At 44.0% G+C, this 27,880-nt stretch overlaps 1 protein-coding gene across 2 annotated transcripts in view; it reads left to right on the top strand.

Moving 5' to 3' along the window:
- The window catches only part of LOC116948941 (uncharacterized), a 90,804-nt gene that overhangs the window by 19,490 nt on the left and 43,434 nt on the right, over positions 1–27,880 (top strand). For both annotated transcript variants that reach the window (XM_032966243.2, XM_032966242.2), the window contains exons 4-12: positions 3,034–3,081; positions 5,663–5,758; positions 11,085–11,147; positions 11,804–11,929; positions 12,239–12,298; positions 14,076–14,204; positions 16,478–16,626; positions 18,361–18,571; positions 24,816–24,892. In XM_032966243.2, the coding sequence (XP_032822134.2) occupies positions 3,034–3,081; positions 5,663–5,758; positions 11,085–11,147; positions 11,804–11,929; positions 12,239–12,298; positions 14,076–14,204; positions 16,478–16,626; positions 18,361–18,571; positions 24,816–24,892 (959 nt within the window). The remainder of the gene's footprint in view (positions 1–3,033; positions 3,082–5,662; positions 5,759–11,084; positions 11,148–11,803; positions 11,930–12,238; positions 12,299–14,075; positions 14,205–16,477; positions 16,627–18,360; positions 18,572–24,815; positions 24,893–27,880) is intronic.

Genomic DNA, 27,880 nt, shown 5'->3' with positions numbered 1-27,880 from the left:
AGGGGTTATGTAAACCAATTAAAACGTATCTGAATTGAGAATAATCTATTCGTATATGCACAGGTTTTATGTAGTTATTGCATAATTAATAATCAATATTAAATTATGGATTAATCAATGCTATACCCATAATTATACAATTCAAGTGTTAATTCATTGAATTGTATCAATGTAACATAGAATGAGGCTAGAACATTTCAAACCAGGGCCAACATTTTAGTAAATTGCTTTGTGACATGACACCAGGACAGCCTTTCTGAAACCACTGGGACTGTCCTGGCCAATGTAGAATATGTGGCAGCTTTACTTTCGCCACTCAAGAGGCATTTGTGCAAAACCTGGAGTCTCTTAACTTCTGGCCCCATAAATACCTGTGCACATAGCCTAGCATTCTCTACGAACATTCCTAACATTGCTGAAGTTGACATTCTTGCTGTATTTCTCAGTGAACATTAATTTTGGTCAGAGTAAGAGGTTGCTTAAACATTGCTTTGTTTAAGCAACACAAATATATAGGGGTTGCTTAGCAGCTTTGATGGTGCAAACTTTGTCAGAGACTTTGAAGTGCTAGGTTTTAATCTGGGATTCAGCCGCCCGTGATGAGAGCAGATTCGAAAGTGGAGCGAGTTGACGGACTGGCTGGGTTACCAAACTACTCTGTGAAAAGTACGACATAAAATTTGGTGTTTCATTTAATTCAGCTTACCTCAAGCCCTGGAGACGAAAATTACATTCAGTCTTAATTGTCCTGTGGAGTGGCGCTATGGTTAGCACACTGCGCTCCTCTGAGTTCAATTCCTGGCCAAGGCTAGCATGAATGGCGAGTGATATCCAAACCAGTCCTGGGTACCGCTTTCACAAAACTGCACTGGCCAGCATGATAAAGTATGATCCAATAACCTCAATGACTCATAAGGTGTGTGGAGACTTTAATCCAAAACAGTGGATTGACACTGAAGAACAATCTTTACAGGAAACTAAAACATATTCTTGTCCATTATCACATAAGAGAGCCTTCTGAAGTGATTTCATCTTCCGGAGTGTTGTTACTTCAACACAGCAATGGGTATACCAAAGGCACAATGAGAATCCATATCAGAATAAATACGGTATCCTTTTCAGCAACAGTAGACTTTTAGCAAGCGAGAGAGAGCTAGCGAGATAACTATTAATAGGAATAAGGAAAGGGCAAAGCTGGAAGTTCCCTGTTTTCAACGCACAGTACCAATGTTAACAATCGTAATGTGCAACCCCTAGATGTCGACCCACAAAGGGTTCAAATTGGTGAGACCGCGACCGAAAAAACCTTTGGAAACACCAGGGGACTCGGGCAGAAACCCAAGAAACTGAGAGGGAAACCCCAAGAGATTGAGAGGGAAATAAAAAAACTCTGGCACAGAAATATTTAACTCTCACGCAGGCATGGGCAAGTCTACTTTTGGAGAAATGAGGGGTGGGGGGGAGTGGTTTACTAAGTGAGTTTTCTTTGCAACATTAGGGGCTGAACCACTTAGCGACTTCCCCCCACCCCCCATAATAAATTAAATTATAGTATAGTCCCTAACTAACCTTAGATAATTGTTATCAGTTTCCCAGCTGTTCTGTCATAGTTTTTTTCAGTTTCAGTTTTCATTTATTTGGTATAGCCCTGTGCGCCATTCGGCTCTTGAATCGGGTGCAACCGCAACAAACAAAAAACAAAAACATGAACAAGAAAACATCTTAAAGGGACTATGTGACTGTGCAAACAGACAATCCAGGAAAAAACAGCAAAATATTCCCGAAAAAGCACCATACACCAACGCTGTGGGCAAAAATCACAACAACCACAAGACAACTTAGATTTAAGGCCATCAGTCTAACTCCGTCCTACAACAAACAAACATAGAACCAATGTGAGTAAAGTCGAAACCTTTAGGAGCTGACCTACACGTAAAACTTAAACCATTGGCAGCAGCTGCCCGTGTACTGCAGTAAATTGGTCTAAGTGTAGTATTTACGAGAGGTAAACAACAATAAACGATGTGAGAATCCCTATCAAGGCCGTGGGACACTGAACACTGTGAAAAATCCGTGAATCTCAAGGGTATTCCTCGACTCTTTTAGAGTATTTGGTTGCTATACATTCCCACGTGATAAGTCACTTCGTTGAGCTATCATTTGTGGCCAGGTCCCTTCTGAAAAAGAGCTATATAGCTCAGTGGGCCTTACCTGGTAAAATAAAATAAATAATAGTTTAATAGACTTCCCATGTATAAGAACTCTAATTCAATCCCCTGCTGCATAAAGGCCTCCCCGTGACGTGTTGATTGTAGTGGGTTGTTCAACCATACTTCACCACCACTCTGCTAAGCACGGATTGGTGAAGAGGAGCCCGGGACTGGTTGGGATATCACTCGCCACTGATGTTGGCCCTGACCAGGAATCGAATTCGGATAGTTACGTTTAGAGTAAAGTACAGTGCACCAATTACTACACGACCAACCCCGCTACCCCCCAGTGCCAAGAGCACAATTGAAATATAATTGAGGATTAAACCAACAAAAATGTCGAAAAATCTGCCAAAGTTGACTGTGCAACACTTTCACAGATTCTATCGGAGTGATTACAACTGAATTACTTGTAAGTAAAGGGATAAACTTAAGATGGCAATCTTTTGCAATCTCACAAGATCTTATGTAAATATGTTTTCCCAAGCCAGAGAAAAAAAACCTAGAACAGCATTGAGTGGCTTGGATGTTGTTTGCTGTCCTGGTTATGGTTATAGCAAAGAATGGCTGCCAATAAATATTTTGGCATTCTAATCACTGGGTTTTGTTTTGGCACTGCCGAAAGGAATGCGTGCGGTTGTAAATAACAAAAAAAAAGATTAAATAAAAGTAACAAAAATCTTCAGGGCAGTAGCGCTTACAGTAGTTTGCTCATTTATTTGGACAAAGTAAAGTTTCTGTGTTAGGTTCGTGGTCGTCGTTCTGTGGTTGTGATTGTGACCTTCCGCTGAATGTGCGTTTGTGTTATTTCTCTCGCTCAAAGATTTGGGAAGTCGCCGACCCGGAGGGCAAAGGCTACCTTGAGAAACAGGTTTGGTGGCGCTCTCTTGAAACATTCATTGATTCATGGCATTGTAAACCATCATCATCCATCGTCAATCCACTGCTGGTTGAGGGCCTCTCCAAACCCCCTTCGCTATCCTCCACGATCCTGCGTTTTAGTAATCCAACAGACCATCTGCACACAAGCGAGCCGATTTTATCGCTTCATCTCTCCTTGTGGAGGTCTCCTCACAACGCGTTCCATTCCTTGCTTGCCACTCCGTCACTATTATTCCTGACCAGCGACTATCGTCCCCATCCAGCGTGACGTGTCCTGCCCGAGCCAACGTACTTAACCCTTTTTCCGTTTCCGAGACGACTGCGAGTTGCAGGGTGAGTCCCGTTCACCGCTGAATACCGGAACGCGCAAGCGACTCGGCGTTAATAGTATGTAGAGATGCGTAGCGGCATTATTTTGAAAGACATTGTACTTGCCACAGAAAACCGTAGCAACATGACCGCCGCTCTCTGCGATTGCTGGCGCCAATTTGTGCCGCATGGCCTCTTGAAAGCCTCGATACTGATAATGTTCTTATATTTAAGTTTTTCTTGTTTTGTTTTAATGACGAATACGTTATCGGAACAGAATCGGAAGAAAAACTGATGACGTACACGTGTGTCATCGGAACGGGAAAGGGTTAACAACTTCAAAGCCGTCTTTAACCTCCGTACGTTCTCTGATTCCATGCGTTCCTCTTTCCGTCCCTCGATGTCATCACACGCCTGCATATCCTCCACGCTTCTTTCCTCGCCTTTTATGCCACCAATTGCTTAAACGTTGTATGTTTGTGGAGACTTTGTGACACCTGTACTGTGTCAGTAGCATCGATTTAAGTTTTTTTTTTTATTAACCAACGATTTGACCGCTTCTGTGAATAACTTTGCCCTTTTTGTCGGGTGTGTTGGCCCACACCTTTAATGTAAGCGCTATAAGGGTGGGCTTGCCACCTCTGAGTCAATATACAGTGGTGAGGTGTTTTCAATCGCTGCTCAAGATTAATTTCAAACTTGTGTCCACTTTTTTTTCTGAATGTGTTTATTTTTTCAATCATTGCATTTTATGGTCCTATTACCTGCGGATCAGAAACATGGACACTTGACAAGGGAAAATGCATAATTGAAAAGAACACGCAAGGAAGCGTAGATTGAAATGTGCACGCATTGGATTTGCAGTAATACCCCAATTTACATCGCCCCCTTTTACATCGTTTTGCAAATATGTCGTCACTATATTTACACCACTACCTGATTTGCATTTCCTCAACCCTACACTCACGTCGCTGACAACATCATCCGTCCTTTTTCATTATCCGTCGCCTCTCAGCCTTCGCCTCCACCACCTACCCTGTAAATCGCTTCGATTGACGTCATTTCGATATTCGTCGTCGCACCTTTCAAGAACGCATCCCCCCGACGTAAACCGGGGTATCACGGCACTTACTTGAACAAAAGGGGCATGGGCAGCACATGTCACTCGAATGGTTGATGACCGGTGGTCGAGACTTGCGATGAAGTGGTGGCCAAATGAGGGGTAATGCCAGATTGGGCATCAACTGCAGAGACGGATCGATGAGATCACCTTATGCACAAGCGCTAGATGGATTGTTGCGTCACATCACCGTGATTCAGAATCAGAATATTTATTTGGACTGGAGGAATCCGATGCGCTATAAAGCTCTTATTCACAGATGTCCAGTATTGATGATTGATGGTGATGGCGTGGGGATGCCTTCATCCATCAGTGGATAGATCATGGCTGATGATCTTGTTGTTTTGTGTAGTCAGGACATAGTTCACGGTTAGTGGATCACACGGAGATGTAAGTTGCGCGAATCGCCCACCTTTAAAAGCAATCGGGTACCTCTAGTCGTGAGTACAACAAATAGGTTTCCAGCTGACATATATATCGAATAGCTGAGGAACAATGTTGAATTGGCTTAAGACGAATAGTGCTCCTCCTACGTTTAGAGAGCAAATCATTAATATAATCAATATCCAGCCAGGTTGTGGTGTTGCGAGTGAGTTCAACTCGCAGTCCAAAATGTGCGAATTCAAGTCCTGGCCATTGATTGTTGACTTGTTTTAGAATCCAAGGTGATTATCAATGACCCATACAAACCTTCGATGTAGGTTAGACACTGAGCAACATAAATGTTGAACATTTGGCATCATGGGAGATCGCTTGACTCGCAAGCAACAGGAAGGTTTTGAGATTAATTCCTGGTCAGGCGTTGCCAACCTGTCCCATAACTCTCCACGTCTCTAAAATATGTAACCACCCTGTGGGAAGTCGGCAGCCTTGTATTATCGATAGACTCCACTCACTGCCTTGGGAGTGTCAACATCCCACCAGTGGCTGTCAGAGCCGCCAGTGGCCATTGATGCACAGCATTATGTTTTCCCTTGCGCAGCGACCCTCTTTGCCTTTCGGTGAATAATAAGTACAGTAAAACCTGGAACCGAATGCTCACTTGCTCGTGTGTTGTTTTCTTGCTCGTTGACTGCGGAGCGACGGTACTGACGCACTCGGGCACGCGCATGCTCTCTCTCGACTACGCCTTGCCCCACAGGGCTTTTACGTGGCGCTGAGGCTGGTGGCGTGTGCGCAGAACGCTCTCAATGTCTCCCTGAGCAGCCTCGACTTCCCCGTGCCCGTCCCCAAGTTTGTAAGTCTCTTCAAAGCTTTCGCCATCTCTCGCCCACCTGCTGTCTATTGCCATCGCGTCTCTGACCGCCTAAGACGAGCGTTGTCGTTTGAGAACAGAGCGGCCGTGGAAAACTGCAGCGTTTCCGGCCCTGAGATTGTTTTGTTCGTTCGTTTGTACGGTCGCTTTGCTGCATGGGTGCTAAGTGTGGTTTGGAAGACGCCACTGCGCACAGTTAACCAGTTCTGAAAAATGCTGTTAAAAATAAATGTTGGTCAAAAAAAATTGTAGGTTGCTTAATGAATGATTGATGTGGAATTTGTATGTGTTTAAAAAAAAGCTTTATTAAGTTTCCAAAACTGTTCTGAAAATTGTTAAGAACATGTTTTCTCTGAGTGAGTTTCTGTTGTTGTAAAACTGGCTTTGCTTTTGTTGGACATGTGGTTTAAATATTCTTGTCTGTGTGCAGTATTACATTTTACTCAATTACATAATGGACTCACATATGTTCGCTTGGCTGCCTCCCTGTTATTGTTCAGTGTTTGTAACAACGAAAGAAGTAAAATATTTTAATATTGCCAGTAAAGTTTTGACACATCTGTACTGAAAGCAGGACTGGCTTTTACTCCAATCATGATTATGAATCTCCTGACTCATTTGTCAATAACGCCATGTGGCGTTACAAAGAAAACGTATAATATAGGCGACGTTTCAGGCATCGGTTCTCCTTCACGGCACACCGAGAGGCCGTAGAAGTTGAGTGGTCTCTCTTTGTGCGAGGATTAAGGACATTTAACCAAAATGCCACCATTAGTATCCTCCTTTTCCCGACAGTGTTAGTTACAAATGTGTTCAGTTTTTTTTATATTCGCGCGCGTGCACCACTTCAAATGCAGCATCATCCAAATAATGTCTTCACGTAACAACTGTCATTAAGTTTAGAGCTGGTAAGATTAGCGGAATAATCGATAAAATATTAACAGCCACTCTTTGTGGTTAATTACTCAGGTCCCTTTCAGCAGGCCCCCAATTCCATCCTCTTAAAAGTGGGAAAACCCCTAAAAACCACGTCCAGCACCATACGGCCGCTTAGACCGTTGACGTCAATCATGCGCCACCAATCGCCTCCCGTTCAGTGGCACGCAAGGAAAGGATCAGTCAGGTAATCTGTAGATTAATCGATTACTTTAACTATCGGAGAGTTCATTTCTAATCAAGATATGATTGGCTGGAGGATGCTGGTTGGCTCCAAAGGGATAATAGCAGGACACTAAACCTTGGAACATGCCTGTAAATGAAAAGAAAATAGCTTTTGGGTGGGATGTTCCCTAAAGCGAAATGCCATATTTCAGATACCTTATTCTGCTAGATCCAGTCATTGATGACTGGGCTGAAAACTCACTACTCATGAGAAACCAGTCAAAGGGTGTCTCAAACCTGCAGTTGAACTCAGGTTACCGGCTAGGTATGTAATAACGATGCATCTATTCATTATCTGGGGTGCCGCGGTAGTGAGATGTTAATTACCTTAATGGGTATACAGGAGGTCGTTGGTTCGATCCCAACCCTAGCACCTGTATATTTGGAGTTTGAATGTTTTCCCAGTGGTTGTGTGGATTTTTCTCCGTGAACTCCGGTTTTTCTCTCCACATTTAGAAACATGTGTTTTTAGAGTGTTTGGCTGCTATACATTGCCATGAGAAAAGCCACTTCATTCGGCTATCGTTTTTGACCAGGTCGCTTTTGAAAATTAGCTATATAGCTCAGGGGGCCTTACCTGGCAAAATAAAAATTGTGTCCTTTTAGTTTATTAAAGTCGATTCTTAAGACACCACTTTTTCGTGTGTAAGCAAAGATGAGAGAAATCCCAATGAGAGAGCTAAAATCAGTTAAAAAAATTTACACTTGTATAGGATTATCCTCTACAGTGAGGGGAAAAAGTATTTGATCCCCTGCTGATTTTGTACGTTTGCCCACTGACAAAGAAATTATCAGTCTATAATTTTAATTGTAGGTTTATTTGAACAGTGAGAGACAGAATAACAACAAGAAAATCCAGAAAAACGCATGTCAAATGTTTTTTTGGGGATTTCCATTTTAATGAGGGAAATAAGTATTTGACCCCCTCTCAATCAGAAAGATTTCTGGCTCCCAGGTGTCTTTTATACAGGTAAAGAGCTGAGATTAGGAGCACACACTTAAAGGGAGTGCTCCCAATCTCAGCTTGTTACCTGTATAAAAGACACTTGTCCACAGAAGCAATCAATCAATCAGATTCCAAACTCTCCACCATAGCCAAGACCAAAGAGCTCCCCAAGGATGTCAGGGGCAAGATTGTAGACCTACACAAGGCTGGAATGGGCTACAAGACCATTGCCAAGCAGCTTGGTGAGAAGGTGACAACATACTCTTTGGTTCTATTCGGTAAAGTCACGTAGGTAAAAAATAAAACAAAAATCACGACGTTTCGACCACAACACAAGTGGCCTTCATCAGGTGAAGGGACTAACCTGTCCAGAGGACAGCGTTGGAGTGAAAAAAATCAAGAGCAGGTCGCCTCCTTTAAGCTGTGAGTGGGTAAACAGAAAAGACGCCTTGACAAAGGAATTAGCATAAAATGTAAAGCTGTGCAAGCTCGCAAATAGCATCAAAAATACATTAGCACCACCGTGAGAGTTTGGGATGCCACTAATTGAATGAATATACTGTACCATTAAAAGTTCCTTTAACGTTTGGTTCGATTTAGAACATCTTTCCAATGGTTGCTTAGCAACCATCTTTCCAATGGTGTCTTTTCTGTTTACCCACTCACAGCTTAAAGGAGGCGACCTGCGCTTGACTTTTTTCACTCCAACGCTGTCCTCTGGACAGGTTGGTCCCTTCACCTGATGAAGGCCACTTGTGTTGTGGTCGAAACGTCGTGATTTTTGTTTTATTTTTTACCTACGTGACTTTACCGAATAGAACCAAAGAGTATGGATCCTTGCAGTCACGAAAGCTTTAAATCTAGAAGGTGACAACAGTTCGTGCGATTATTCGCAAATGGAACAAACACAAAATAACTGTCAATCTCCCTCGGCCTGGGGTTCCATGCAAGATCTCACCCCGTGGAGTTGCAAAGATTATGAGAACAGTGAGGAATCAGGCCAGAACTACACGGGAGGATCTTGTCAATGATCTCAAGGCAGCTGGGACCATAGTCACCAAGAAAACAATTGGTAATACTACGCCGTGAAGGACTGAAATCCTGCAGCGCCCACAAGGTCCCCCTGCTCAAGAAAGCACATATACATGCCCGTCTGAAGTTTGACAATTAACATCTGAATGATTCAGAGGACAACTGGGTGAAAGTGTTGTGGTCAGATGAGACCAAAATGGAGCTCTTTGGCATCAACTCAACTCGCCGTGTTTGGAGGAGGAGGAATGCTGCCTATGACCCCAAGAACACCATCCCCACCGTCAAGCATGGAGGTGGAAACATTATGCTTTGGGGCTGTTTTTCTGTTAAGGGGACAGGACAACTTCACCGCATCAAAGGGACGATGGACGGGGCCATGTACCGTCAAATCTTGGGTGAGAACCTCCTTCCCTCAGCCAGGGCATTGAGAAACCGGTCGTGGATGGGTATTCCAGCATGACAATGACCCAAAACACACGGCCAAGGCAACAAAGGAGTGGCTCAGGAAGAAGCACATTAAGGTCCTGGAGTGGCCTAGCCAGTCTCCAGACCTTAATCCCATAGAAAATCTGTGGAGGGAGCTGAAGGTTCGAGTTGCCAAACGTCAGCCTCGAAACCTTAATGACTTGGAGAAGATCTGCAAAGAGGAGTGGGATAAAATCCCTCCTGAGATGTGTGCAAACCTGGTAGCCAACTACAAAAAAAAACGTCTGACCTCTGTGATTGCCAACAAGGGTTTTGCCACCAAGTACTAAGTCATGTTTTGCAGAGGGGTCAACTACTTATTTCCCTCATTAAAATGCAAATCAATTCATAACATTTCTTACATGCGTTTTTCTGGATTTTTTTGTTGTTATTCTGTCTCTCACTGTTCAAATAAACCTACCATTAAAATTATAGACTGATAATTTATTTTTGTCAGTGGGCAAACGTACAAAATCAGCAGGGGATCAAATGCTTTTTTCCCTCACTGTAAATACTGGCAATTTCATCGAATGGCTGAGTGTTGTGAACCAATCAATTCTCATCTTCAGCGACGTCAGCTCAGTATTCCGAAGCGGGTATTATGAGACCCCTGGAGCTATCCGACCACCTTTTCATAATCATTTGTTGTGAACAACAAATATATTATATTGACCGGTTGTCACGTGATGCAAATAAGCACAGCGTAGGGTGCAAGGTATATTTGCAAGAAAAATATCAGTTATCAGACAAAGGATGTATTTTGAAAAGTCTCTGGCCCCTTCATCTCTATGCTTCCAGTGGAACTTTTTTCAAGACAGGAGTAGATCTACTGACTCGTACTTTTGAGTTAAGCACAAGTCGGCAGATATATCAAACCATGTTACACCGTACCGATTTTAAAAGTGAAAATTGCATGCAAAAATGTTTTTCAAAAAATTTCATACATTATAAATGTCTTTGAAAACGGATGATATACATCTAGTAAAAGGGTAAAAAAAAATCGGCAGCTTGCCGCTGTAATTCGGCATGTTTCACAAGTACGGTAAACCCTCGCTTAACTCATGGTGTTCACATAATACGTTTTCGCTTTAACACGGTTCCTCCATTAAGGAATACATCACAACAAGGAGAAACGCACACCGTTATAATGCAGAACGCGCACCGTTACAACGCGGTTTCTGAGCGTTCGACGACGAACTCTCTTGAGCTACGCGGCTGAGCGGAGTGATACAGTACTCAAAATGATACAGTATGCAGAACGATACAGTACGCGTAACGATATAGTATGCAGTGGCGGCATACCCTCATCTCAGCTCTTTGTCCCGCCATGGCATGACCGCAGGCTAATTTCGTAGTGCAAATGTAATTCAGTAGTAGTAATTCTTTGCTCAATGTGGCACTTTTAAGGAACGCATCTAGCGCGTTCAACAAGGAATTGCTGTAAAACTGTAAATGTTGTGGATTGACTCTTCAACACACCGGTGGGCTAACGTAGTGAACTGTTTGTCTTTGGTCAACGTGACACTTTTTTTTTGCTGATTGGCCGTGTTGGGTGGTGGAGGGTTACGACACATTTATAACTAACGCGATCTAACCCAAAAACGTTTATTATGAAGGAATTGCTGTTTGGGACTTAGCTCCCACTGTGTGCTGTGTTCCATGTGTGTGTGTCCGCGTGTGTGTGTGTGTTTCTGTGTCTTGCAGGAGCTCGATAGCCCAGCGATGATAGCTCCTCCTCAAGGCCCCGACATCCCCTGGGCTGTAAAGGTTTGCTTGACATTACTTTACCCCCACCTCCGATTAGCACGGTTGACTACGTACGATGTGAAAGAAGTTCAGCATACATACTGCACTCATTGAAACCTGCAATGTAAATCTACGAGGGCTCATATAAAAGTCCTTATCCTGGTGATTCAGGGGTATAAACCGGCCAGCTGGCACGGCGGGAGAGCGAGCGGATGGCAATCAGAAGGTTGCTAGTTTAAACTCTGGTTGGGGGTTGACTCATTGTCCCATCATCCCTCCAGCGTTGATAAATTAGTACTCAATTTGTAGGGAAGTCACCAGTGGTTGTCATGATTAGGCCCGCCCCTACCATAGGAATATGCAATTTCCAAATCACTGACTTTGTTTTAAATAACTATGGTGATTAAAATAACTCGGTGTAACTAGTTATTAATGTCTGTCTTTGGAGAGTGGTCACCTACTTCAATGGAAATTCACCTTATTAAATACAGGACATTGAGTTAACTACAATGTATACTTCTCCTTGGAGTGCCTTGCAAAAGAGATGGCTCATGTCTGTGATTTTATCAAAACGACTGACCGACCGACTAACGATTATATATTTACGATGCAAGAAATTAAAACGCAGCCTTCAAACGATCACTTCTGTTTTCTTCCTCTCCCACCGCGCATCGCAGCCGGAAGAGAAGGCCAAGTTTGACAGCATCTACGACAGCCTGAAGCCCCAGAATGGTCTCCTGTCAGGAGAGAAGGTCAAACCCGTGCTGCTCAACTCAAAACTTCCCGTGGAGACGTTGGGCCGGGTGCGTTTTAGGGCACAGTGGTGGCGAGATAACTACCTTTGCCTGGTATACAGGAGGTCAAGGGTTCTATGCCGAAGGGGGGGGGGGGGATTTACAAAACTTGCTTTATTGCTTTACCTGCCGTGTCTGGAGATGAATTGTAATCGGCGACACTAAGGATTACAAGCCCAGAACGCCGTCCTAACCAACCTATTCCAACCGCGGCAGTTTTGCAGTACAACACTGACTAAATATTTTTTTGCAAAACTCTCTCGTCACCACCCACGCGTCGCGTTGCAGATTCGCTGATGCGGGGGTTTGTTTCCGCAGGTGTGGGACCTGAGCGACATCGACAGAGATGGTTTTCTTGACAGGGATGAGTTTTCCGTGGTGAGTTTTTGTGTAAAGCATATTTCCCCACCCCCCCATCGAATATTTTCTGCACGGTCCACATTTGATTTAGAATTTTCTTCGCTCTTACCGCAGTGCAGTCAATATCTCTGTGCCGAGGAAGAACAATAATGCTCGCGTGTGGATTCCGTAACACTTTCCACAATATCTGCTGCCTTGCCCAAGCTTGAGAATTGATGTACTAATGCAATTTGAACTTACATATTTTATTAATTATTTGTAGTGATCTGCTTACCTTTACTATACTTTGCAATCCTATGGTTTTTTTTGTATTGTTTGTTGTAACTTTCTCACCCGCCGCTACTTGACATCTGTGACAAACAGCTTCATAGCTCATCAGATTCCTCCAGATAAATAAAGGTTCTGATTCAATCCGCGTGTGGCCTCCGCAATATTTCATTTTTGCAACACTGCCTTGACATTGCGTTGCAAAATGCACGGCGAGATGCTTACATTTTTAATATCTAGACAGCGTGTAGCAGCAGCCACCCTCGCGCACCAACTCAAGGGGTCCTTGCGGGTTACTGTTCCCTCTGGCCAACCCTCACTCGACAGCAGCTGTCAATCCTCTGCAGCCAGAAGACCTGTGGCCATTCCCTTGGCCTCCTCCTTCTCCGCCTATCAGCAGCCCCAGCATAGATAACCTGGTGGGCAGCGTGGACCCTAGAGAATTGAGCCACGTGGTCAACATTCCGCAGTTGCCTTTGATGACGAGTACATTGCTTAACTAACTGTATACTTAATATTCAAAATTAATCATGGTAAAGGAGGGGGGAGGTTGCCCCAAATATAACAAAACACATGAAAAACATGTTTACGTAAATTAGGTTATAAAACTGATTAATTGCCTCCCTGTTTTTAATGGGGGTTGAGACAGAATGTGCCGACTGTTTTATTATTTTTATCATTAGTTTTGATTGTTTTTTAGTATGATTTCTTGCCGACGTGTTTGCGATTGCGTGGGCACACTGTGACACCGTCTCAACTTTAAAAGGTGCACACAGTTAATCCACAAGTTGCATAATCCGCCCAGCGATCATCTAGTTTTACTATCGATTAAACTATTCTTTGATTTAAAGCTTTCGTGACTGCAGGGATTCATATTCTTGGTTCTTTCGTGATAATTTTATTGATTTATATTTTTTTATTATTTTATTGTTTCCCTTCTACGTGACTTTACCGAAAGAACCAAGAATATAAACTATTCTTATTTTATCAGGTAAGGCCCACTGAGCTATACAGCTTTTTTTCATAAGCGACCTGGCCACATGGTAGCTCAACGAAGTGGCTTATCATCATGTGGAAATTTATAGTAGCCAAATAATCTAAATGCATGTTTCGAAATGTGGAGGGAAAAAACTAAGGACCTGGTGGAAATTCACGCGACCACAGGGAGGTAGTTCCAATCTCACCACCGCGGGTCCCCTTCATCTGCCGCCAATGAAGGTCTCCTTCCTGCTCTGCACCTTGAGAGAAGTGCGATGCTCTGATTTGGTGGATTTTATTGATGGGATTTTGGCAAAACGTAGTACTCGAATTGTAAATATTGTGGCTTTCCTCTCTAACACACCCGGTGTGCTGAACTAGTAACTAATTGGCTAGTTTTGTTTACGTGACAACCTTACTAATTGGCTGTGGTCGTGGGTTTAACGACACATTTATATTTATGCGATCTAACCCAAAGAAAACTTTTTTTGCTAATCAATCGTGAAATCCTACGTGTTAAACTGATGGAGGTTACGCTCTACGGTTGCAGGCAATGTACCTCGTGTACCGGGCCTTGGAAAAGGAACCCGTTCCACTCGCTCTGCCCATCAAGCTCATCCCTCCGGCCAAGAGGAAACCGGGTCTCGTGTCGTCCGCTTTCGCTCTGCCAAAAGTACAGGTGAGTGCCTGCTCACTGGCGTTTGCATTCACCGCTCTTTTTGAAGCTGCATTATATCAGTCGGTGAGGCGCTGTTGACCTTAGCAGCTCTTTTGCACGGATGAACACACCCCCAGGCCATCGGCAGCAGCGGTAGTTACGGGACATTGCAGCTACAGTGAGGGAAAAAAGTATTTGATCCCCTGCTGATTTTGTACGTTTGCCCACTGACGAGGAAATGATCAGTCTATAATTTTAATGGTAGGTTTATTTGAAGAGTGAGAGGCAGAATAACAACAAAAAAATCCAGAAAAACGCATGTCAAAAATGTTATAAATTGATTTGCATTTTAATAAGGGAAATAAGTATTTGACCCCCTCTCAATCAGAAAGATTTCTGGCTCCCAGGTGTCTTTTATACAGGTAACGAGCTGAGATTAGGAGCACACTCTTAAAGGGAGTGCTCCTAATCTCAGCTTGTTACATGTATAAAAGACCAAGTTCTAAGTCATGTTTTGCAGAGGGGTCAAATACTTATTTCCCTTATTAAAATGCAAATCAATTTATAACATTTTTGACATGCGTTTTTCTGGATTTTTTTGTTGTTATTCTGTCTCTCACTGTTCAAATAAATCTACCATTAAAATTATAGACTGATCATTTCTTTGTCAGTGGGCAAACGTACAAAATCAGCAGGGGATCAAATACTTTTTTCCCTCACTGTACATAGCGTTAACATAGAGACTCGCGGAGTGACACAGATATTAATAGAGTTACATAGAGATTAATAGACTCACACTCGGCGTTATTCCAGCTGGTGAGGCCCCATTGAGCTAAGCGACTATTTGACAAGGACGACCGCAGCCCCATACTGTCAGCAGTGGCGACTTTTAATATGTCATTTCTCAAAAAGGATTCTGCACTTTGCCGCTGAAATATTTTGTCTTGTCATTGTGACGCATTTACCTGTGAACCCTTTAATGTAAACATAGGCTTTGACTGAAAGCTGTTTCACTTGAAAACTGCCCTCCGTGACTTATCATATCCTGGGCGTGTTTAAACATTTGCGGAAATAGCTTTCATCAAGTCCAGTTTCATATAATTTTATGTCTGGAATAAGCTATTGGCCAAACATTCCCAACGTTGAAAAAATATTGAGACTCATTGAGGCTTTCCTTGATGAATGAAAGTTACTTTTCTTAATTTACTAAGCCAGTGCTGCAAATTTGACATGTCTGTGGTAGGGACCAGCCTCTCTTCGAACAACTATCATTTCGATCCCAGAAAGTGACTCTCTGTATGGTCACTCGGGTGAGATGATCAGAATCGGACGTCTATTTCCCGAGTAAAGGCCCATTGAGCTCAGAAGCTTTCTTTTGCAAGGTGCAACTCAGCCACCATTGATGGTGACCTGGATTTGAACTCATGTACCTCGAATTGTCCAGCACTCTCCAAGCACAGCGCAACCCAGGTGCATTAAGTAGGCGCAGAGCAAGACGGGATAAAATACAAAACACGGCAAGACTATTTGATTTGTCAATTAAAAGCAGTGCTTACGCTCGTATCTCATTCATCGAATCGTGTGCCTAAGAACAGATCGGTTTTTGATTATTGAACATTTTTTAATCAACTTTTTTCGATAGGCTTACAGCCGGTACAAACGAGACAGATGGTGGACGAGGCACTGCAAACGGGTTAATACAGACGAGGCGGATGGTACGGACTAGACGGAACTAATCGCAGACAGCATGAATGCGACAGTGTGGATGAAACGGACAGTTCAAATGAGGAAGGCAAAAATATCGGTAGTACAGAGGAGGTAGAATAAATAAGACAATACGAATGATACAGTACAGCATAAACCATTACGCAAACTCCGGTCATCCTCGCAGCGGCTTTTGGCAAGCCATCGAACAAAGAAAGTCGACGGTATCCTGTGTTTTCAGAGGCACTTCTGCGGCTGTCTTGAACGTTTTTCCTTCCGATATTAGGAAGTCACTGGAGCGACGCACTTTTAAATCATCTAGATTTCTTTAGAACTGCTTTTTGTGTTTGGTTTGTTGTCCTTCCCCCGCACTTACAATTAGCATGGTTGGCCATGTACGATGCGAAAGAAGTTGAACGTACATAAGGCAGTACAAATGAAACAGTACAGGCTGCAACCGAAAATTGCACTCATTAATTGTGTTTGAGTGTTTGGGGTGGCAATCATTACACATCTAATTAATGCATTTGTTTCAACATGCATGAGGCATCTCTCGTAATTTATTCATTCCCGTTCGGCCTCTGTGGCAGAGCCAAGCGGTGAGCGCGGCGGAGAGACTCAAGTACGACGAGATGTTCACCAAACTGGACAAGGACGGGGACGGCCAGGTCACGGGCCTGGAGGTCAAGGAGGTGTTCATGAAGACCGGCCTCTCTCCCGCCGTCCTCGCTCAGATCTGGTCAGTGGGCTGTGTCCTTCCAACACGTCACGTGTTTGTGATGTGCGGGCAAGCCGGACGTAATGCCAGTCGTTTCCGTGTCCTGGGACGTGTTACGTCTGTCACGAGGATGCTTTGCATTTTTGAATGAAAATCACAAAGCCTCTAAAGCGGGATCATTCACAAATACCAACTCCAGATACCAGTGGCTTTTGGGCGATGTTGGTAATAAAATATAAAATAAAAGTCACGTTTCATGCAGGGATTCTGTTGTGCTTTCCGACACGGCCTTGTGTTTGGATGGATTGAATTTATTATTTAATTAACAACAATAACAGCGCCTTCCGATCTGCATAATGAGACGGCGTCACGCTGTGCGTGACGTCGCGAGATGACATCACGCCTCATGGTGTAATTGCGAGGGGAGGCGAGCGTATGGTGTGTGACGTCATCACTGTGGTTGACAAGGCTTATCCTTTTAGCGTTGGGTTGTAATTGCCAAGTTCTAGACAACCCTTTGATGAATTGGGCTGGTTTTACGTAAGGTTGAGTTCCTTATCGCAACCAACTTTTACACGAGTTTTATTTATATTGCGTCATCTTTACAAGAGCTATCTGGCTGTCCCCAACGGTCAGATGGAGAGATAAACAAAATATAGGACAGAGCTAACCTTCAACCTTCGTTAATGGAAAGCGTTAATAATTACACCAGAGTGTTTTGAATTTTTGAGTGTTAGCTATATTACGAATCAGCACTTGTGTGTGTGCGTTATAATAGGGGCTGGCAGGTGTAGGTGCATGTGCCTGATGTGTCCGTGTATGAGCACGCGTGATTTTTTCCCTTGCGCAGTTCTTTGTAATGTCGAACCCCCTATCAAATTCGAGGCTTCCCTTAATGTCATGGCTTGGCAGGTTGTTGGAGTGCTTACCGCTTTGGAGGTGGTTCAAATATATTAGTTTTTTGTTTTTGTTCCCCTGCTCATTTGAGTGTAGGGCGATGGTGTCTCGCCATTGGTGGCACTGAGCCCCACTGGTGGATATTTTCACATTGTGATGGCAAGGGCAATTCTCTGCGTGATACTCCAGCAACCACTGTTGACTTCCCCCAAAAGCGGTGCTACTTCTATCAACCATGAAGGGATTATGGACTGTAATGTAGTGTGTAGTACGGTAATAATGTTGGGGTTGGTGGATTACACACAGAACATCTTGTGCTATGAGACTCCCAGCCTGTTCGGTCATTATGTGGCCAATACCGGCAGTACAGCAAGTAGGTTTTGTGACCCCCCCGCACCCAGCCATGTTTGTTTGAACTCCTTTCTCAGACGGTGAGTTTCAGTTCAACAATTCCATCCCGTGCGTGCCACATTTACCACGCGAGTTATATTATTTATCGTGTTTTTCCCATCTGATTTTGTCCATTTCTGTTTGTTCATATTACGTCCATATTCTACAAATGGATTAAATACATTTCACGTTTCCCAGTTTGCACGCGTGAGTCCCCACGTTTTGCGCCGTGAGACGTTTTATTAAATCGTCTAGATGGAAAACTTTATTTCTTTAGAACTGCTTTTTTTTTAGTTTGTTGTCCTTCCTCCGCACCTCTGATTAGCACGGTTAGCTACATACGTTGCGAAATAAATTTTACATACATAAGTAAAATTCTGGGCCTACCCAGTATAAGTGTAATCGTCATTTTAGGTAATGGGGCGTCGTTAACAGGCCTGACATTCATGTTCACGCGTGCACGTGCAGGGCGCTGAGCGACACACGGCAGTGCGGCAAGCTGACGAGGGATCAGTTCGGCATGGCCATGCATCTTGTGCAGGAGAAGATTGGCAGGCGAGCCAGCCTCACCACCGGGACACCGCCCCCGCCGCCGGACCAAGCCAAAGCCACGACAGCCGCCACCGCAGCCACGGCTGTCACCACCTCCGCCACCGGCGAGCGGAGACCGTCGCGAACGGTGCGCTGCGCGTGAAATCAACCAACGCTCGAAACCCAAGCGGGTCTTCACACGGCTGAGCCGCAACCACCGCTGCTCGCCTTGACGTAGAAAAGCTATAATTTCGCAGGCCGCGTACGGTTCTCAAGCGAGGGGTTCCTGCGCCCTCTTACCCAACCCCAGCTTACGGGGTTGCCACGAATCGTTTGCTGGAGGGCAGAGGGGAGGCTACGACTTTCTATGATTACCAATCATTGCGCGTGCAGTGTTTCGAGTACGTATATGTGAAAATAATTGGTCATCACGACAAGGTGGACAGCGGTTTCATGTGGATTGAAGTTGAGAAATGCTGGTCTAGATCACACAGCTGTCCACTGAATCAAAACCCCATGGTGGCGAGATGCTAACTACCTCGCTTGGTATGCAGGAGAGATAGTGGGTTTTATCCCGACCCTCACACCTGTATATTTGGAGTTTGCATGTTCTCCCCATGGTTGTTTGGATTTTTCTCTGGGTCCTACAGTTTTTACCTCCACATGTAAAATCAACATTTACGTTTAGAATATTTGGCAGCTTTACATTTCCACAAGTAAAGCCACTTCTTTGAGCTATCGTTTGTGGTTAGGTCGCTTCTGAAAAAGAGCTACATAGCTCAGTGGGCCTTACCTGGTACAATTTTAAAAAAAGTTTTTTCAAAACACATTGGGGAACACACAACTTTTTTTCTGGTTCAGAGAAGCATTCTCTGCTTAACGAGCAGATGCCCCGCGGTGGATTATGGAGATGGGTTAACACGCGCGGCGTAGACTGCTGCGATGCGACCAGGAGACAATCGACCGGCAATTGTGCACACGAACTGTCTTACGCGTGCATGCGATTGTTATCTTCTACGTAGTCAAGTCGAGTCAATTTAAATGTTTTTGCTTAAGTGATGCCTTTCTGGCTGAAATCTGCCATCCAAAGCTCCATCACATACACAAAAACATAGACAATTCTATACTACAGTGAGAGATAATTTTTTTCATATATAGCTGTTCGTAATATAGAAATAAAAGCAATTTGTGGCTGTGAGTTATAGCAGGGGACCCTATTTTAAGATCGAGGCTAGAGAGACTCGGTGCAGCTTATCATGGATAAATAAATGACATTAAAAATATAACCAAAACATAGGAGCAACCCAGCTGCATCCTACAATACTGGCCTGCCAAGCAGTCACCATAATCATCTTATCTGTTGATTGACATTCTTTGAAGAAAGAAAAATGTTGCCCGAGCTGCCTTCCATCCTGATGTAATATGTATTATACACTGCTAGTGACAATTTGAATGAGCTGTGAATGTTTCTAGCTGCAGGCCCCAGCCGGTATTTCCAGTTTGCCAGTGCCACAGAAAGCTGACTGAAGTAATTATCTGATGACTGGCTTGTTTATCTTTGTTCGGCTCTCATTGGCTGCGTTGGCTACACCTTCACCCAGTGCAAGCAGCTTGTGGAGCTACAATAGGAAAAGTGCTGGACCGGTGGCTTGTGCGGGGAGCTCATACTTGTTTCCTTTTTCAGAGCATTGAACTGGTTGTGCAGAGGTTCTGGGATCTCACAATTATTATCATCACGAGTAGATAACCCCATTTTACTCTGCAATGAGGAATAAGAATCAACTGTGATTTCCATACTTGTCTCATAATCCGTTACTCGGAGCACTTAAAGTAATGAATTTACGTAATTAAATGCCTCCTCTCTGCCCCTTTCCGGCTGACTTGAGGTTCTGCTGCCCCCTGTATTTTGGCTTGAGGGCAGTGGGCCAATGTGAACCTCCCTGTGCCTGCTGCTTCAGTCAGGGAGTGGCACCTGCCTTGTCCTCTTTTGCACGCCTTGCACTTTTAATGCATGGGTCCTCAACTGCATAGTCCTTCGCGCACCCACTATGGGGCTGCAAGCGTCATTATTGGCCTGAAAGAGAGAGGCCAATGGGATAAGTGCAATGCAAATCAGATGTGTACTGATAGAGCCGGGGTGGGCAGTACATGGACCTGAAACGTTCCACTGCTTTGTTGCGCAACTGGCCACAGCCACATAAGGCTTACTGCTTTTAAATTACCCACAAATATATATTTTTCCATCGCTGCAAGCATCTTGGCTGCACTTATCAGGTACTACAGGGGGAATATTTTCTTCCTAGCATCAACACTCTTTCAGCTTACTGCTGCGAGGATCTCTTTATATCCCTTGGGTCTTTCGGTAAAGTAATGTAGATAGGTTCAAAGAAAATAACAAAACTACGACGTTTCGATCGCAACAGAAGCGGTCGTCATCAGGAAGAAGGTACACCCCTTCGTCTTATCGTCTCCACCATTGATTCACCCACCTACAAACTGGCCAGATTTCTGTCTGAGACCTTACAACCATTCACTGGTAAGACTGCCTCACCTGTACTTAACTCAGCTCACTTGGTATCATTAATTAAGGACATTTAACTATCTCCAGGTGATTTGCTCGTTAGTTTCGATGTAGTCTCTTTTTTTACCAAAGTTCCTGTGCCTGACACCATTGCAAGCATTGAAGATTTGGTCCAATAAGGACTGAATGCTGATATACCGGCCCTGGTGAGACACTGCCTCACCAACACATACTTCACCTGGAATGGAACATTCTACAAACAAGTTGAAGGTACCCCAATGGGTTCTCCCTTATCTCCGGTTGTAGCCAATGTTTTCATGGATAAATTTGAGACAGACACCATCCAGGCATCCACTCTACGTCCGTCCTATTGGAAGAGGTACGTAGATGACACGTTCATCATCTGGCCACATGGCCAACCAGCTCTGAACCAATTCCTCAACCACATCAATTCCATACACCCAGCCATCAAATTCACCATGGAGGTGGAAAAGAATGACACGCTACCATTCTTGGATGTTTTAATCTAAAAGAGACCAGATGGCTCAATGGGCCACTCTGTCTAGAGGAAAGTAACCCATACGGATGCCTACCTAAAACCTGACTCCCACCACCATCCATCCCAGAAGAATTCCCTCACCAAAACTCTACACCATAGAGCTTGATGTATTTCCGACCATCACCTAGCCAGTGAACTGAAACACGTATACCAAGCTCTCAAGACGAATGGATATTCAGACTACGTAATCCGTAAAGCAATCACCCAAACCTTTGGGAACGAGCCATCTGAAGACCCATTCAAAACCATTACCTTGGTATACATAGCAGGGGCCACCAAAAAAAATCCAAAATCATGAGAAAACAATATCCAGGTTCTATTTAACAGAGTAAATAAAATTCGTGATCTGATCCCATCTGTGAAGGATGTGATCCCTGACATGCAATACCCCGGCGTCTACAAACTGAGCAGTGTCTGCAGCAGTAGTTAAATTGGGGAAACTAAGCGACATGTCTGGGACCGAGTTCCTGAACATAAGGCAGATTTGAAACACGGTAGGACCAATACCTGCTTTAATGCGGTTGGCTCACACGAAATGTATTTCTCTAAGACGAAGGTGCTTTGCAAACCCACAGGCTATCAACAAAGATTTGTTCAAGAGGCCATCCATATATACAGACATAGACACAATTTCAACCGAGAAGATGGGTACAAACTCAGCAATCACTGCAACGACGTTATCAACCAGTTTAAGTCATAACTGCCTGTTAATGTTTCCATTTTAGACCTGGTAGCCCTTTAATTGGTGGAAGCCCACCACCAGCACCATCATTACCCACTGCTACCATCACCTCTAGCAGCAACCTCCACCGTCAGCAGTGTGAGTGTGGAGCGATGTGCAATGTTTGCCTGGCAGCCTTTTGATTTGTGGAGAACCACTGCCGGTGTCGTTTTTTTTTCCCTACATTAACATTAGCTGCCCCGCCCATGCTGCTGACACACTTGGGCTACGCCCATCTTTAAACCTTTATAAACAGTTTGCCTTTAGAGGCTAACCCCCTTTTCCTGATGACAACCGCTTGTGTTGCGATCGAAACGTCGTAGTTTTTTGTTATTTTCTTTGAACCTATCTACGTGACTTTACCGAAAGACCCAAACAATATGAATTCCTGCAGTCATGAAAGCTTTAAGTCAAGATCTCTTTATAGTCAGTCGACCTGCATGGCATCTTTAGGGTCGTTATTGGATAACGCTAAGGTCTGTGTCAATGTATGGTCCCGCTCAAAGGTATTTTAAAATCCTCGAGCAAAAGGATGTGCTCACCTCATGTAGAGTTTAAAAGCAAATGCATCCCAAGATGTACAAAAACAGTGTACATATTTATTTTATATAGAGAGGCAGTCGGTCATATGCTGAGATAAAAACTCCTTTAAAACCTTTTTTTAAAACAATGGTTTTATTTTAAAGTGCACTAAGAAGTAAATAACTCGATTGGACAATGGGAAGTGAATGACATCTTGATTACAAGAGACACGCGGCGCCTGCTTTTTGTGCAAGCCGATTCCACAGTTTAGGGACCGCGGCGTTTTTCACCTACACAAAAAATATATAATTAATAAGCCGTCCATGAAAATGTTTTAATTGCATGAATGGAGGCAATTCATTGATTATTTGATGCCGATTTTAATAGAGGCATGCATTGTCACCGGATCTGAGTACGTGTGCAAAATTAGGGATTGATTGGACAACGGGAAGTGGACGAAATGCAGATTACAAGATTTGACCACGACACAGGAGTCTAGTTAAGTAAAACCTTTGAAAAAAAGGAATTTTTTTTAGCCTGTTATTGAACAGGTGGAATGGAGTCGACAGCGTGGGATGGCTGGCGGGAAGGGAGCTCCACACAATGGGGGGGGAGAGCAGAGTAGAATGAGGGACCTCATGGTTACAATCAGTGTCTACTCATAGAAAACGTACTTAAATTTCAATTCCAAATTGGTCATGGGTCAACTATCTTAATATTTCCCATTGTTGTAAACTAAACTATTTTATGAACTAGTTTTTTTTATTTTACCAGGCAAGGCCCACTGAGCTCTATAGCTCTTTTTCAGAAGCAACCTGCCCACAAATAATGGCGCAACGAAGTGGCCTATAGTGTGGAAATTAATAGCAGCCAATTACTGTAAACGCATGTTAATTCTAAATGTGGAGGGAAAACCCAGGGACCCAGATAAAAATCCACGCGACCACGGGGAGTACACGCAAACTCCAAATATTACCGGCGTCGGTCAGGATCGAACCTCAAGACCTCCTGTATACCAGGTGAGGTAGTTAACATCTCGCCAACACGGCACCACACACTCTTAAGGTGTGGTGTCAAACTACAAGCCAATTTTTTTTGCCTTCTAACTCTGCTCTGACAGAAACTGAAGCCTACTCTTTTTTATGTGGTTATGATCCAGTATTAATGACAAGGATTGTGAGGTTTTGTTAACGGTGCCAATGGATTGCTTAATTCATATGTCCTGGAAATATAAGGCCAACCCGTTCGTCTGAGGACACTTCACATTCTATCATGAAGACTACAAATCCCCTAAGCCAATCACTGCAACGAACTACACAGCGCGCTAATACAGATGCGAGATTGGATATTATATTTTTTATGTGATATTTACCAAACTAGTTTTAATGAAATACTTTCTAGAAGGCTATTGTTTTTAACTCTTGACTAGGACCGTTATCTTGCATTCGTTCTCCGAATGAAACAAAGGATCACTTGAATGTTCTGGCTTTTCAGCTTGTTTATTTAAGCAGGCAAAGCAGTCCACGTGCTCACACTCATTGCTGTTCTGAATTCAACCAGTGGTGTGGTTGTAAATAAATGATACATCACTTACAGATGTACACAAGTTGCAGAGTGAATCTCTCGTTAAGGAGTTCTCCTTCTGCTTTATGTTAGAATGACTTGTCCTAGAACAAACGAATACAGGACTACTCCCACTGCTCACCGAAGTGATGGGAATGGCGGCACGTGAGATTTTGACATTGTCCTCACACAGAGTCCTTTGTCCATCGTGCGTTTGTGTTGGCAGCGTCTGGTTCGTCAAGGCTGCGAATGAGTTTCAGCTAACTCTGGCAACGTTGGTTGTTATAATTGACGGCGGTTTAGTTCTCAGTTGTTTTTGTAAAATCTCTCAGGAAGCAAATTGAAAAATAAAACAATGAAGCACAACATTAGCAGCGTTTCCATTGACCTTAACACAAACGTGTCGTGAAATATTAAACACGTCTCTTTTTACTTTACCGCACGTAAGCAGATCGTATATCCTGACGTGCGGTTTTCGTTTTTTTTGTTTTCATTATGTCCAACAGGAGAGTCCACTTCTCCCTGGTGGGCTCACAGACTTCTCAGCAATTAAAGCCCTGGATGCCATTTCAGACGTACACAGGTATGCCAAATGCACACACTTAACCTCGTGCACAAGACCACACGCACAGTGCTGTAATCACCCCATGTGTTGATAGAGTAGAGTTAATTAGCTGGTGCCTAACAGGGCACGTCAGGCTACTAATAGTGGAAATGGATAAGGGGCTGCATTGCATTTTTTACACCAGTGTGCCGGTGCCTGCCAGCGACGCTACGTGACTACGAAGTGCAACTGGTGCGTCTCGGACAGGTCGGTAAACCAAAATAACAGGAAGAGCCATGTTTTTCTAATTCTGTAAAAAAAATACTAAATATTTCAAGAGCTGCAATGCATGTGATTACGAGACGGTGGTCCGAAATAAATAACGGCACGAAGCAGTCCTTAAAGAGCCGCATGCATCTCCGGCACCACAGGTTGCCGACCCCTGGAATCTAGGAGTGATTCGCATCCTGCAGGGGGAGACGGAGAGCAGTGTAAGTGATGTGATGACTTGTCCTAGTTATGAACACTCCCTGCAGAGCTCAGTGGTAATGGATGTGCTTATTCCAAACTCGCAGCGCAACCTTGTGGTTAAGCTAAGGTGTTGCGCCTAAAATGGTTGGCCTGGTGTTGAATATAATTGACTGAATTAGAGCATACGTTTTTGTCTAGCTTCAGGGTTGTTTGTAATCATGTCTTAATGGGACGGAGGAAGTTTAAGCGGCGGTGGCATAGTAATTAGCGCACCACACTATAGACTTGGTGACCTGAGTTCAATTCCCCACCACAGCTGACATCAGTGTTGGTACTAAAAGTAAACTTTTAGTTTAGTGTTGAGTGGTTATTGGTCCTGGCCATCCCTTCCTTTCACCACCCACACTGAACATCATGTTGAAGTATAGTCAGATTCCCCCCAAGACTCGCACATTGTTGTGAGGCCTTCATTCAGCAGTGGATTAGACACAGCGCCAAAACTGAATAAATGTAACCATTGATCAGTTCTGTCATTCAGTCAGTTATTTATGACTCCTATGCGCTTGATACATTCATCGATCTGCGTGTGCAAGAATCAATGACTTGTGATTCATGATATGGAAAGATGCTTTGAGACAGGTGTGCAGCAATGGTGATGGGGTTAGCACTCTGCACTATCAGCTCAGTTACCCGAGTTAAATTCCCGGCTACGACCAACATCAGTGGGCAGGGATATATGAAGCATCTGCCTGAGTCTCTACCAACCCGCAATGACAAGCGTGGTGAATTACAGTCAAACCTACACCATGTCTGACACAACATGGGTAGGCCTTCATCCAGTCGTGGATTGATAAAGGGCTGTTCATTCTTATAGGCTGACAGAACAAGATGTGACACATGACATGTACAATACAAACGAGTTGCTGTGAGACAGTGGATTTAGCCATCAATGGAATTGTGACACCCGAATCACGAACTTTTAATCACATCACCGTGTTATGCGTGCTCGTTAGTCACCCTTGTTATCCTCTTGGCAGACAGAGAGATACCTTTATCTAAAACTCGAGAGTCCATTGGCAATATTTTGAAAAATCTCCCTTTCTAGGTCAGCCTTTCTGTCAAAGGCTGAGTGTCTCCATAAACCCACACGTGTACTACAGGATGATGCTCAAAAGGTCTGCACGGATGGGTTCATAAATACACCCACTTGCTGTCCTGGCAATTCTGGCAACTTAGCGACCCAACAGGTTACTCACAAAATATTATCATTAAAATGCTCAGTTATTTTGTTATTTGTTAACCTCTGTCCAGATGGTGAGATAAAGAAAAAATCACCCACAGACTCTTGGGGAAAGTGCTCTAAGTGAGCACCTTCGAAGGGGGTGGGTGGCCAGCACCACACCCGGCCACCATTGTCTTCCCAATACTAATGTGTACACACCCTGCCGCACACTCATTCGAAGCCCAGGACCGGTTCAGATAATCATCACGAGTGTTGGCGGCCATGACCGGGAATTGAACTCGGGTAGCTGGGTTCGTAGCGCAGCGTGCTAACCACTGCGCCACCGCCCATTCAGACTGACAATCTTGTTTTCTAGGTCAGCCTTTGTGTGAAAAATTAGTCTCTTCAAATGAAAACCCACGCTAAGCAACATGGTGAAGTATGGTCAAATAACCTTCACGCCACGCACGGCATGGTGAGCCCTCATGCAGCAGTGGATTGATAAAGAAGGGCTGCGCCCATATACATATCGAAGTGTCTCCCCACTCAAATGAGTCTTGGGCACTCGCCTGCACTGGCAGTCCTCATCTAGCAGTGGAAATGCCATATTTCTCTGTCTGCATAAGACAGCCACCATTGGCAATCTGGCCAGGTGACTCAGCGGTAAAGTCTGCGGCTTGCAGTCGAAAGGTTGTGAGTTCAAATCCTGGCTGTAGGTTCACTGGGGCTCATCATCCCTTTGGGGTTGATAAAATTAGAATCAATTTGTGGGGGAGTCAACAGCGGTTGTCCCATTAATAGACTTGTTCCCGTCATCGATATGTGGACTTTCCACCACTGCCTCGTAGCAGTAAACAGGAGATGAGCACCGTCTCAATGACTGGTTGAGCAAGACATTACTTTTACCGTTTTTGTCCATGTACAGAAAGTGGTATTCATTTTCTTGCCCCTTAAAATGCAATTGCAATGGACTGAGTCAGTCACCGAACTGGATTTTAACTCAGAACTTGTAACTCAGGTGGCTCTACCACAGTTACAGTATGAATAGAGAATCTGCAGCTATCCATAATCTAATACGTCGCAGACGCTCCTCGCTGCCCCTGTTCAAGGAGTGCTCTGACACCTGCTCATCTTCTCTTGCCTATGGCTCGCCGCCTCTTCGCCTTGTTGAAAACAAAACATGCTCGCCGTTGTCTGTGTACCGCAGCGTATTGTGGTCGTGGTCAGACGCCGCTTCCTCTCCTCTCATTTCTCAATGTGGCTCAAGAGCAACATGTAAATCTTCGTCCGTCCTCTACGGGCGTTGTTGCCTCAGTCATTTTACACGCTACGTA

This window comes from Petromyzon marinus, chromosome 35 (genome assembly GCF_048934315.1).
Source record: "Petromyzon marinus isolate PM22_M1 ecotype Great Lakes invasive population chromosome 35, UKy_Petmar_22M1.pri1.0, whole genome shotgun sequence".
Lineage (NCBI taxonomy): Eukaryota > Metazoa > Chordata > Hyperoartia > Petromyzontiformes > Petromyzontidae > Petromyzon > Petromyzon marinus.
Note: the sequence above shows the minus strand (reverse complement) of the source record. Positions and strands in the feature narration are given on the sequence as shown.